The sequence below is a fragment of the Cupressus sempervirens genome, chromosome 8, assembly GCF_028749045.1.
Source record: "Cupressus sempervirens isolate cs-2001-9-10 chromosome 8, ASM2874904v1, whole genome shotgun sequence".
NCBI lineage: Eukaryota > Viridiplantae > Streptophyta > Pinopsida > Cupressales > Cupressaceae > Cupressus > Cupressus sempervirens.
In genome coordinates, this window is record NC_143125.1 from 331,005,804 (window position 1) to 331,019,180 (window position 13,377).

At 33.8% G+C, this 13,377-nt stretch overlaps 1 protein-coding gene across 1 annotated transcript in view; it reads left to right on the forward strand.

Moving 5' to 3' along the window:
- Positions 1-12,473: 12,473 nt before the first annotated feature.
- Positions 12,474-13,377, forward strand: part of FZL (FZO-like protein) — a 171,484-nt gene continuing 170,580 nt past the window's right edge. Inside the window, exon 1 of the mRNA XM_089797582.1 lies at positions 12,474-13,076. Within this exon, the coding sequence (XP_089653708.1) occupies positions 12,599-13,076 (478 nt within the window). The 5' untranslated portion in view covers positions 12,474-12,598. The remainder of the gene's footprint in view (positions 13,077-13,377) is intronic.

The window sequence follows — 13,377 nt, forward strand, 5'->3', positions numbered from 1 at the left end:
TGCCATCTAAACAATTCCAAGACATATTAAGGAACCATTTTACTTCATCCACTTATCAGTCCATCTAGCAATCCACAATTTCCTTGCCTTGCTAGACATTTGGGTTAGTCTTAAAGTGTTGAAAAAAGCTCAGAAACGTTCAAATACAAGTCCTAAAAAAATTCTTCAAAGAAATTCAACAAATGTCCTAAAATAATCTGAAAATTTTCAAAATGTCTTAAAAATAATAAAAAAACATCATATATGGTTCTAAAATAATCTAAAATATAAAAAAATATAAAAATTTTATCTAAAGAAACAATGTTTGAGGTGTGTGTGATAGGCATTATCATTTTCATGGAAGTCAACAAAAAAAAAACAAGTCATCTAAGAAAATAATGTTTCGGGGGGTCTATGACAAGCACTATCATTTTCATGGCAGTCACATATACCTTAACTTTAAACATACGAATCCCAAGATGCATCCAATCAAAACATATCAAATAATCCTTGTAATAAAATCACCTCTGTAATGATAAACAAACAGAGACAATCAAACAATCACTCATATAAAAAAATGAGCTTCATAAATTGGCAATCGAATCATGAGACTTGTCTTATCAACATTTTAATTTGCCAATAATTAACCAAATCAATCAATCAATAAATTGTCTTATACAATGATGGATACACTTGAAACCAAACAAGTCAATTTTATACAAGTAGCCAATTCCTGAAATCACACAAGTAAAACATCTACAATCAATCAATCAAACCAATCAATGATTAGTAAGGTTGTTGAAAAACTTAGTTGTGTCAATCCATTTTTTATTTAACTTTCATAATAATGTTCCTACACTCCTCAAGGACACCCCTAAGCAGTGAGAGTGGCTATGATTCTTCTCAATCTTGTTTTCTTTGTTTTCTATTTGTGAAGTGTTTTAATAAAATTATAGGATTAGGGATGATGTAGGGTGAATATGATAAGTAATGTCACACATCGGGCAACCATACACACCCATGATATGACATAACCCTAGGATGACATCAAAACATTCCCTATATATTTTATTCTTGTCTAATAGAGATTGTTATGGTAGCCAAATGACCACTATCTAGGTGCATTTTGTATATATTTTGTTCCAATAAAGCATGATAAAAAAAATGGTGAAAATATTTGGTATCTACTCAGTACATCAAGTACAAGTTGATAGCATAAAGTCATCAATTCTTTTATTTAATTCTTTAGCTCTCACTAATTCATATATCTCTCTAACATTTCTTCTATCAGTAATCCATCAATTTGTCAAAAATTCTTGATCATTTGATCACCAAGTCAATCAATCAATGATCACATGTCTTATCTAGGATTTATCTTTTCTAAAACCAAATGTTGTTGCTTATCTTATATATGGTACATCTTCCCTAAAACTAGACATTATCACTAGTCTTATATAGGATGGGTCCTTCATGAAATGAGACATGATTCTTGTCAACCATATTTATGTCCAATATCAATCAAATAATCATCATCATCTACTAACTCTTTGCTTCTTACTAACTATTATTCTCTTTCATTATTTCATCTAAGATTTGTCATATTCCTTCAAGTGATTATTCACGCCTATCTTGGATAAACAATCTCTCAAGGGGACATAAACACACCAATTGTCATTAGGGGTTGTTGGGGATGGACATAATTATATATTCTTTGACATAATGCTCATCAAGGAGGGGCAAATGCAGACACTTAAAATTGGACATGCTTGTGAGTTAACATTAAAATGCTAATCATTCATCTATTAATTAATGGTTCATTAACATATTTAATTGATTATCTTTTATTCCTCTATAATGTGATCCTTTCATCATTTAATCATCCTCTTAATATTAGTTAAATAATTAATATTATTTAATTAATTCTTCTTTAATTAATAGATCTTTATTAATTAATTAAATTCAATTTCTAACTCCTACAATTTAAATAATTATCATTAATTATTTAAATTAGTTAATTTATTCTTCTCGAATTAAATTAATTCCCTAAATTAATTTAATCCTTAATTTATCTCAATATCACCTAATGTTTTAGATTATGGTAAGATCAAGTTTTGAAGGGACTCGAATCCCTTTACAAAAAATTAAAGATAAGCATTAAGCACTACCAGGTTTTACAAGGACCTGCAACCTAAAGTTTTAAACAAAGAAATTAGGTTTTACAAGGACCTGAAACTAAAAGTTTAAACCATAAAAAATATCCAAGTTTTACAAGGACTTGGAATCTAAAGTTTTAAACCTAATTTTGATTTATGACTAATTTCGTTCTAGTTTGAATTTAATTTCACCTCATTTAATTGAAAATTTAATTCAATTAAATCCTCAAAAATCTAGAATTTTTTTTATGAGGAATTCTAAAATCTAGACAATTCTCATAAATTTTTAAAAATGATTTTTTCAAAAAATCCAAAATAATTAAGTATCTAAAGGTTTCTATTTTTCAGGTTTTTAGATTTTTGGAAACTTTATCTTCTCAAAAAATTGAAAATATCTTCTAATCTTATTCTCTATTTTTCTGGTTCGAAATGATTTTTTTTTCCAAAATCTCTTCAATCGCATCCTTTCTTGTCTGTTGATCTTGATTTTATCTGATCAATTCTAGGATCGTTCATTCAACCTTGGGTTTCTATAAAAACAACCCTCATCTCTCATATTTAGCACAAATTTATGCATCAAACCCCTTTTAGTTTTACTATTATTTTTTGTCTACATCATTTGGTGCCATTAATAATAAAATAAAATAAAATATTTTCAATAGTATCATTATCTTTCATTTCTTGAAGCTTAGAGTCTAAGTATTTCCAAATTCACAACTAAGTGGCAATTCATATCAAATAAACCAGAGAAGCAACAAAGGCTTGAAGTATTGATTTGTTTGTTTGCATTTAGTTGTTACAAATCATGCATTCATATCATATCAAATAAACCCTCTTATTTGAGTCTTCCATATTACCCCTATTACAAGTATTTGTTTCCACGGTTGCTTAATAACAAGATGTGAGGGTGGGAATTTATAATTATGGATAAAATATTGTAGATACCCCTTAAAAATCTACATGATATTAAATCTTCCAATAATTCTGTACTAAACTGCAAAGGAGAAAGGGTGGTGAATGAGTAGGTGATTAATGCTTTCTTCTTCTTGCTTACATAAAACATATTTGTTCACTAATTGAAATCCTATTTTCATAAGATTGTCTTGGATGAGAATTTTACCATGTAGGGCTTTCCACTAGAATAAAACCTTGGTAGGAGTTGATAATTCCACGCCTTTCTCCCACTATAAAAATTAGTCAAGCTTTTGACCAAATGTAAGTAAACTAACATAACAAAAAAGGAGCTTGATAAAATCTTGGCCTAGATAAATTTATCCACCAAGGGGAACATAAAGATGCGAATTCCTCTTAAAAGATTACACAATTCCTTCACACAAGGGAAAAAGTTAGGGGAATCCAAAAGGCCATCAAACAATAGTTTCTATCTATTTTTTGGGGCAATATAATTTGCTATCAAAGTTCCAAAGTAGGTCTTAAGATGTCTCATAAGATGACAATATAGACCTAAACCTAGGGATTTGTCCCCTATCTAGATGTCCTCCCATAAGTGAATGTTTTGTTTGTTGCCAATTTTTCATTTTAGGCCATCTCTCAATAAGTTAGGACTCTTCAAAATACTAACCCAAATTTTAGATCCTACTAGGAGATTCTAGGAGGTCATGAGGTTGTGAATTATGGAAATATTTACTTTCATAATCTTACACCAATTCATAGGGTCCAAAGTAAGAAGCCAACCGATCTTAACAAAGAGGACTTTATTAAGATCAGTTATTTCTCTAAATTCCCTGACCACCCAAAGCTTTGGCTTTATAGAAAATGTCCCAACAAATAAAACTTAACCTTTTCTTCCCCTTTACCCTGTCCATAAAAAAATTCTTTGGATTTTCTCAAGTTTGTCAAACATGCATTTGGTTTTTTTAAAGAGGGACAAGACATAAACATGGATAACTTGAAGTGATGCCAATAAGAGTTGGAGTTTTCTTACATTATTGAGAATCTTGCCCTTCCATCCTGCTAATTTTCTTTGTATTCTTTCTAGAATTGAGCCCCAAAAGTTTGGTGTAACTTCTTTGACAGTTAGTGAGAGCCACAAATATGTGCTAGGTATGTTGATAGTTTGATAGCTAGGGATTCATAATTTTTTTCTCTAAAGATCCACTTTTGTATTAAATAAGTAGATTTTTTTTTTTTTTTTCATAATTTATTTGTTGGCCTAATGCAATTGCATATTTTGTAAGAAGGTTCTTCCATTCTCTAACCTCTATAACCAAGGACAAACCAAACAAGAAAGTGTCATAAATGAACTACTATAAAACCTAAGAAGGGAGGGAGGAAGTAACTCTAACATCTTGAATTATACCACTTCTAACAAGCTAAAGGAACTTTATAGTAAGAACTTCAACCACCATGATAAAAAGGTAAGGGGACAAGGGATCTCTTTGCCTTAGCCCTTTCTCAACCTTAAAAAAGCACCAAGGGTCCCATTGACAAGAAAATGAAATGAGCACTTTGAATAGCTTCTTAACAATCCTTATGAACCTTGAAGTAAAATCCATCTTCAAAAGGATAGTGCATAGAAACCTCTAATTAACTTTATCATACACCTTGAAAATATCAAGCTTAAATGCCATACCCATAATCCTGTAATTGTCCATAGAGTGTATAATCTTATGTATGGAATTTTTTCGCATGCATGATTTAATGACTTGGGACAACACCTTTCTAGGAAGGGCTTATAAATTTATCAAGGAGAGGCTTTAATCTATTCACCATCACTTTTTAAAAGATGTTGTAGGTTGGGTTGCATAAGTTGATATGTTGGAAGTTAGTCATGGACTTAGGGTTAGGAATGTTGGGGATAAGGACAATAAATGTGTTATATGATTTCCTGCATAATTTTCCTATCCTAATGAAGTCCCTGAAAGCCACAGTAATATCATAATTAATCACCTTCCAAAACTATTGGAAGAAGGCATGAGGGAATTCATTTGACCCTCGGGCCTTTTAAGCTCCGTGACAAACACAACCTCCTTCACTTCCTCCTCATTAATTGAGGCAAGTATCAATACATTATCAACCTCTTGAATAAGCATGGGAATATGGTTGAGGAGGTTGTCCTAGATTGCAATAGAATGCATCTCGATACCATCCAAATAAGATTGCATAAAGAATTGGGAAGCCCATTCACCCATTTTTCTCTCTTCCAATAAACCCTCATTATTATCATTTTCAATGACTTGATAGTGTTCCTTTTTTATGTGTTAGGGTTGTTGGTTCCCAAAACTGTAGATTGGAAATCCAAGAGCCTGCCACTTCTCCGATAGGATCTCTCAATCAAATTTTGGCCAACGAATGAAAATCACTTAGATTCCCCTGCACTTTGGGCTCCGCTACTTCCAGGTGGGTAAACCTTCACCTTAAACACTGACTACTCAATTCAAGGGTTTTCTATAACGAATTAAAACCTTGCGAGTTCCTCAGCTGGCAAGGTCTTTGAACTCGATAAAACTGAAACTAGAATGTTGAATATTTGATAATTGAATGTTTTGTATAAATTTTGTAAATAATGGAATTGATGCTTGTAGAAGAAATATGTAGATTTTCTGACTTCAATAAAAGACCAGTGCCTTTGCTCATCCGGGCGATAGAGTCAACTTTGGTGAACTTTTACATACAACTTCATAATGTTCAATGCACTTGTACTGCCAATAATTTTGATAATCCAGATGCGACAGACCAATTATAATGCAATCTTAAATTAGTCCAGATTGAATTTTAACTCCACTGAGACAAACTGGACACAATTGCGGAAACAATTAAATATTTCACGACACCTATGATGATCAAATTTAAAATGCTAACTGACCATGTCCACTTATCTGATAACAAAATCATATACATAATTTTAAAATATAATTATGAAGGATGATTCGCCTGCAGTTTAAATCTCCGCGCCATTAAAGGTAAACAAAAGATATTTTTATTTTATTTAAAAATAAAATAATGGACTTTATTACAAAATCATAATATTGCCCTTATCTCTCCATACAATAAATATAAAATACTTCTCTTCTATTGAATAAAATGTTCGGATGTATTGCAATGATGAATATTTTTCAATGTCTTCTTACTCCTTATATATCTTTATATACAAAAAAAATTACGTTTCATAATGAAAAGTCATTTCCCTTTATTAAATAATTAGCATTACTTTAAACGGGATTTCTTTTAATTATTATTTCTTCAATATTAATCGATGATAATTCTGTCCGCATAATCTCCCTTAGTCTTTAATATATGTTGATTATTGAAGATGAACATTGCTGACCCGTGCCATATAGATGGAATTTCTACAATATATATAACTCCAGCGATATGCACATCTGGAAACAAATGGCATCACAAGATAAATTTAGCATCTTCGTTTTTCCTTTTTATTAATCTTAAACTACCGCTCATGCTTATTTTTGTGTGGTAACCATTTTTATAGTTTTGTATTTTAATCACATCCTTTCTACTGTGCCCGATAAATTATTTCTCCAACACATGAGTGCACTGGGAACCCTATGCTTCGCAACTACTCCCCCTTCCACGTACATCTCCAAACATTCTAAATTGTTTGTAGCTTCAATAGGGTGAAGAGAGAACTTCTGTAGACAGGGTATCTAGGAAGCATGATAAAATGTTTGAAGTCTTCCGTCAACACACTACTATCTTACTTTCTGACCTCAGTTATCGGCTCCTGTATGTGCTCATGTTCTGATTATTATGTGCGAATGCGTGTATATCCCTCTGAAAGTGCCGAGTGTACTCCTGACTATATCTGCGAATTTTAAGTTTGGTTCAAATTTGATATTTGACAGCTCTTCATAGCTAGAGTTTCGATCAATTTTTGGATTTGATAACTGAATTGTATGATATCATTCTCATCTTCAACAATCTCAGAATTCTTGCCAAAAACTGAAAGTGGTTCATGCACAGAGTCAAAGCCTAGACATTTTCGATTCAGACTGAAATTATTAATAGCACCATCATTAGCGATATCTACAATCACTGGAGTAGATAGGATATGGGAATCAATTTAACGAAATCTTCTTCCTTTTGTTGTTGGGTCTCATTCCAAATAAGACAAACTACACTGTCTTTCTTATAAATGTAATCATGTTTGGAATATGTTGTGAATGGTGGCTGTAATATGTTCTATCTATAGCAATCATTAGGATGCCATGATTTTTTGAGGTGATTTTACTATATTCTTTTCAGCATTGGAACAAGTATATCATCTCCTGTTCAATACCAGGCAGTCTAGAGCCAATGACATTGAAGGAGATTTGCCAGTTGAAAGATAAAGCCAGTCTGGAGACTTTCCATTACAGACTTGATGACTTGTATCAGGAATGAACAAGCAGCTCTCATCCCCTCTCTCTCTCTCTCAGTTCTTACCTTTCAGTAGATTTATGAATCAACATTTATGGTTGTAAGAATTTTCACAATTGACTGATGTAAATGACGTGCTGGTAACTCTAGGTTTGCATCTCCATATATGAAGGCTTTTTCACTTGGCTCATGCTTAAGGTTGATCATTTCCAACTTTCTAGAGAGATCTACGTAACACTCCAGAAACTCATGTGCATTTGTTGATGGAGAACTTGATTTGACCGAGGCTTGGAAATTTGGGCTCCATCAAGAGTAATAAAGTATTTTCTTATTAATTAAATCATATTGATTGAATTATTAAGTCACTTATTATCTCTAGTTTAGTTAAGCTAAACTTTGGTCATAATATAATTAACTCTTTTATTAATTATTATAATGCAAACTAGGTTAGTTACCTATTAGAGTTTTGATTTCATTTTATAAGGATTGGTCTCTTTGTAATTTATTCATTCACTTCTGATTATAGCAAATTTTTTTCCTTATCAAGAATATCTCATATGTGGATATGGGAATTCTAGCTTCCATAGCTTTTGCTTCTCTCTTTCAGTAACATGTGTTTACATACAGGTGATTCTTGGGAGCTATGGGGTTGATCTTTCATCAACTTCAACATGACATCATAGCTTTGGACTTTCATGCCCTTGTTTTCTTCATAAGAGGTTTAGTTTTAGTTTTCAGATTTGTTATTTTTCATAGCTTTTTGTATTGGATCTGTGGGGTCACTTTTTTCTAGTGCACTTTGAGCCCAAATGGACCTCAAGGTTGGATTCATAGTGCCCAAAAACCCCTATTCTCATATAAAATTTGTCCAATTTGGACACAGTTGACTAGTAAGGCAAAATATTTGCTCCTAGATATGGGCACGCTTCCTAAGATGACAATTAATTCTTTTATTATAAAAAATCACAAAAAGGGCTTTGTTGAAAAAACTCATGATTTTTTTTTTTCAAAAAGTGTATGTTTAAAAAAAAACAGTTTTCTTCAGAGTTTTTCTTTTTTAAAACTTTTTTATTCTTTCCAAAAAGGATGCTTGCATCAACAAAGTATTGACACAAAAGGGATCTTAGAAAAGTATTGACACATCACAAGCCTGTCATAGATGCAAACATCATCATTTTTTGAGCCAAATTGTGATAGCATTCAAACCATCTCTTATATGATTTGTTTTGTCCTAAAAAGCTATCTATGGTTTTTTGGTTGTATCTTAATCATATAGAAGTATTTTTTGACAAATCTTATATTGTCACAAATCTCTTTTGAGCCTGTCACAATGCTGTAGGTTATTTGGACTTTTCATGCTATTTGGTTTCCTGTTTATGCAGTCAAAGACAAGGATTCTATTTTATACTCCAGGAGACATATCTTGAGCATCTGATCTCCGATTTGAGAATTCTTTATATTGTTAGAATGATATTTCAGATATCTTTCTAGTGATGTTGGTTATTTTTCTAGATTCTACTCTAGGCACATTCTATTTTCTTTTTTTCTTTTTTACACATTGGTGGATATCTTGGTTGTTTTAGGTTCGTGGATCGATTTCATTGTTTCAGATGATTTGTCATGGGTTGTACTACCTCTTGTATTGGCCTTATGTCTCATTTAATCTTTGTTGACATACTTTTGTAGTCTTTTTGCAAACACGCTAAGATAAAGTGCCACTCTATTGAATTTTGGGATCTTGCACATCTTTGTGCTTTGTTGTGCTCACACTACGTTATAAAGTGTCTTGGGGGGTTTCATGTTGATTATATTTGCCATTTTCCTTTGTCGAGTGAGTGTTCCTTCCATGACATTATCCTCATGATGTGTCAATGACACGTGCCATTATAGGTATTTGTACTTCTTTTGCACTCTCGATGTTCCTAGTTCTTTTTTTTGTAGGAGATATTGCATTTAGTTTCAGTGTTCATGTCTTACCTCTTAGAATTATAGGGGAGTTATGTTGGTTCTATTGCTTTCTTGGCTCAATGGAGTGAGTTATGTACATTTAGTATTTGATCCTATGTACTAGGCAATTGCAGTGGCTAGATACCTATGCATTTCGGTGAGATGGATCATTTACCATATAGACATTCTTTCATTCCTATTTTTGGAGGCCATGAAGATACTTTCCATCTTTGATTGATCATCCCTTCAAACTTAGTATTCTCTACTTGGTCATGTTCTATATAGTGGAGGTTCTTCATATCAATAGTTTGGCAGTGTTTGTAGCTTCATGCTTCATACTTTAGTGGTGTTCTTCATGATCATCGTTTGTTCCTATCTTCTAGGACATTCCCTAGTTTGGAGGCTTCTTCATTCCTTCACTATTTCTTTTTAGAATTATTTCCATCTCTTTTTGAAGTAGGGTTTTTCCCATGTGGTTTTATTTGTTTCTCCTCTTTTCAAAGATTTGGTTGTGCTTGGGTACCTCACTAGGCTATGTTGTCGGGATCTAAATTTACTTTTAGTAGTAGTTTCTAGGTTTTTAGCTACTTCCTAAGTTTATCTTAAGGGGGGGTGTTAGATTAATAGAGTGTTTTCTTATTAATTAAATCATATTGATTTAATTATTAAGTCACTTATTATCTCTAGTTTACTTAAGCTAAACTTTGGGCATATAATAATTAATTCTTTTACAAATTATTATCATGCAACCTAGGTTAGTTACATGTTAGTCACTTTTCATTATACCAATTTTTGTTTTCTCATCAAGATTGTCTCATCTATGGATGTAAGAATTTCAACCCCCATAGATTTTGCTTCTCTCTTTTTGTGACAGGTGTTTGCATGTAGGTAACTCTTGGGAGCTATGGGGTTGATCTTTCATCAACTTCAACATTATGTTTAGAGGAAAATTTATGGAAAATGGTCATGTTCCCATTGCCCTTCTTCAACCACTCAATCCTAGACCACTACTTCTAGTAATTTCCCTTGTTTTTTGAGGTTGTCTTTCCACTTCTTCCTCATGGATATCTTGAGAGAGGTCACCTACCTGCAATAACCTTCTATAATTGTTCCAAATTAGCTTCAAGCTCTTTCTTCTATTTAAAGATGTCACCAAAGGAGGATTTATTCCATTCCTTGACTTCCCTATATTTGTATATTCCACCATCTTTGAATGCAATCCTTGAATTTGAGATGTGAATGCCATATTATCTCATGAAAAAAGAGGAGTGGGCTAGAAATAGGTTTATCATCCCAACCAAGGAGAATAGGGGTATGGTCCAAAGCAGTTTTGGGAAGAGCTAATAATGTATTATTACATCCCAAATCCCAATTGGGAGACACAAGTAATTAGTCCAATCTAACTTGGAAGAGACTTCCTTCTTTAGCTCGGGGTCCCTTGGAGGTGGGAATTTGTAGTTAGAGATAACATGGCCATGCATAACATATCTCTAGATGTAGCATAAGGAGACATTCTCATAAACAATGGCCTAAGTCCATTTTGTCCACTTGGATTTAAGGGAGACTTGTTAAGAACCACATTAACACATACACAAACATTAACTAACCTAGGCTTCTTAAGCGTGATAGTGTCAACCAAGACATAGTGGCTAAAAGAGTTGTCAATCTATCTAAAAACTTGTTCATTCAAAAATTATAATGGAAGACTAGGTAGATGAACCCAAATTAGGGCAGGTTGGTTGAGTTTAGCACTAGGGTCAACTCCCAATTTCCATCTATATAGGGCTAGATAATGTTTACCATGTAGCTCTATGTTCTAGCGATAACATAAATGTAATCCTCCTCCATAGTAAACTTAAATAAGCATAGACCTCCTAGCATGACCGAGACACCAATACTCCCTTTGAGCTTCCATCTTGAGTTCACCTACCTCCATATCAATGGTGGACATAAACACTATGAGCCTTTCGACTAGAGACATATGAAGTAAGGAGACAATGTTATCCATAATCACATCTAAAAGAATAATTTTTGGGCCTTCATCACCTTGAGACACTTGGGAGTATGTAAACTCCAACACATTAGTGGTTTGGCTAACCAATGCAATTTTCCAAGCACCATTATTAGCTTTTAAATTCTAATTCCCTACCCCAACAATGGGGTTACCATCCTTGGGATTAGTGGTCACAAGCACTGCAACGACCACACTCTCTCACATTGATCAACAATAACAGAATCCTGGGCCTTAACCGACAGGGGGCTGCCAATGACTAGTCCATTATTCAAATTCCCACAAGAGGGGCCTCTTGCACACATACGAAGCCCAACTCCCTGGGAACCCAGAACTAGTGCTAAGTCTGAGCAAATAGTTGCCATCTACATAAGAGGGGGGTTGGGATTGAGGAGAGTTGGGCCCTCCCTCTTAGAAATATCCACAAATGTGAGCAAGAGTTTGAAATTATTTGGGCAAGAGGGAGAGTAGAATTTTATCAAGCCTACAATCCTATTGTTACTCATAATTATTTTAATATATTTAAATAAAATATACTACCTTTATTGTACACTTGTTATTTCTTTTTAAAACACCAACTTTTAAAATATTGTGATATCAAGATTCAATTGTGTAGTTTTTTGAGTCAAACTCATTAATCTATGTTTCATGAATAATATAGTTCACATGAATCCATCTCTCATTAGAATGAAATGACTTGACACTCATTGCACATCTAGATAATGCTAAAAAAAAGAAACACTACATAATATTTTCATTAAATTTTAATAATATTAGTTAATTGATTCCAATATCTTCTTCAACCGTACAACCTATAAAGTAATGTTACTATATTTCTATACCTATGAATCCCAAAGTGCAAAGAAGACAAAACTCCGATCTAGCCAAATAATAATTGTAATAAAAATTGTGACAATTTTCCTCGTAAAAGAATCAAAATTTGTCAGCCATGGAATAGAAAATGGGATTTAAAAGTGTATTTGTATTGGCTAGGTGGTACTGAGATGGGCGAATCATCGCTGAGGGACAATGGTTACCAACAGCAAGTGGCTGAGTTGATTGCGTTTATGTTCTCAATCTCACCTTATCCGTTGACACGAGGATAACATTCACTCTTTCACAATGTGCTGCTCTCAAAAAATGAGTGGGTTGTGAGATTCAAGAGCTTGCAATGGCCCATTCATTATTACCCCCTGCTCTCTCCAAACACTCGAGACCTCAAATCATCTTCTCCTCGAAAAATTTGATCTCTTTCAATTCTCTCACACGAAAAACAATTGCTGCAAGGAAAGTAGCGTTCAGGTGTTCCCTCGCAAACGGTTTGAAGCCGAGCAATTCCCAAGCGCAGAAATCAAAAACCATATTTCCCGGCGGGTTACAGCGAGCAGAAGTGCAATTGCCCGGGCTAGCGCTCACAGTAAGGGCGAACGACGTGCTTAAGAATGAGAGGGATTTGAAGCTCATTGATACGGCGTTAGCGGCAGGATTTACAATTGTAGTGGTGGAGGGAGAAGGAGGAGGAGGACAACTTTATCAGGCGGCGTGCGCTGTGAAAGCAAAGGTGAGGGGCAGAGGACATTTGCTCGTTGCAGAGCGCGTCGACATCGCCGCTGCCGCAGGGGCCACAGGCGTCGTCCTCTCCGACCAAGGTTCCGAATCCTGCTCTTTACTTCCGTTTCATCATTTTTTGAAAAAACCAAGTGAATTGTGCCCTGCTTATATCATCACAGAAAACAATGCAGCTAGCCCCTTTACCATTTACTACTTACAGAATCAGATTGTATACCGAGTTTAGTTCATTGAGGTTCGAAAATGAACGGAAATGGTCGCAGTTTTGAAAGTGCCAGAGTTAGCGTTTTGATACAAAAAGGCCCTGCTTCTATCACTTGGCTCATTATTTTCCCAGTAACCCATTCTCAAGATGGGCTTGTATTACTGTTGCCCAACATT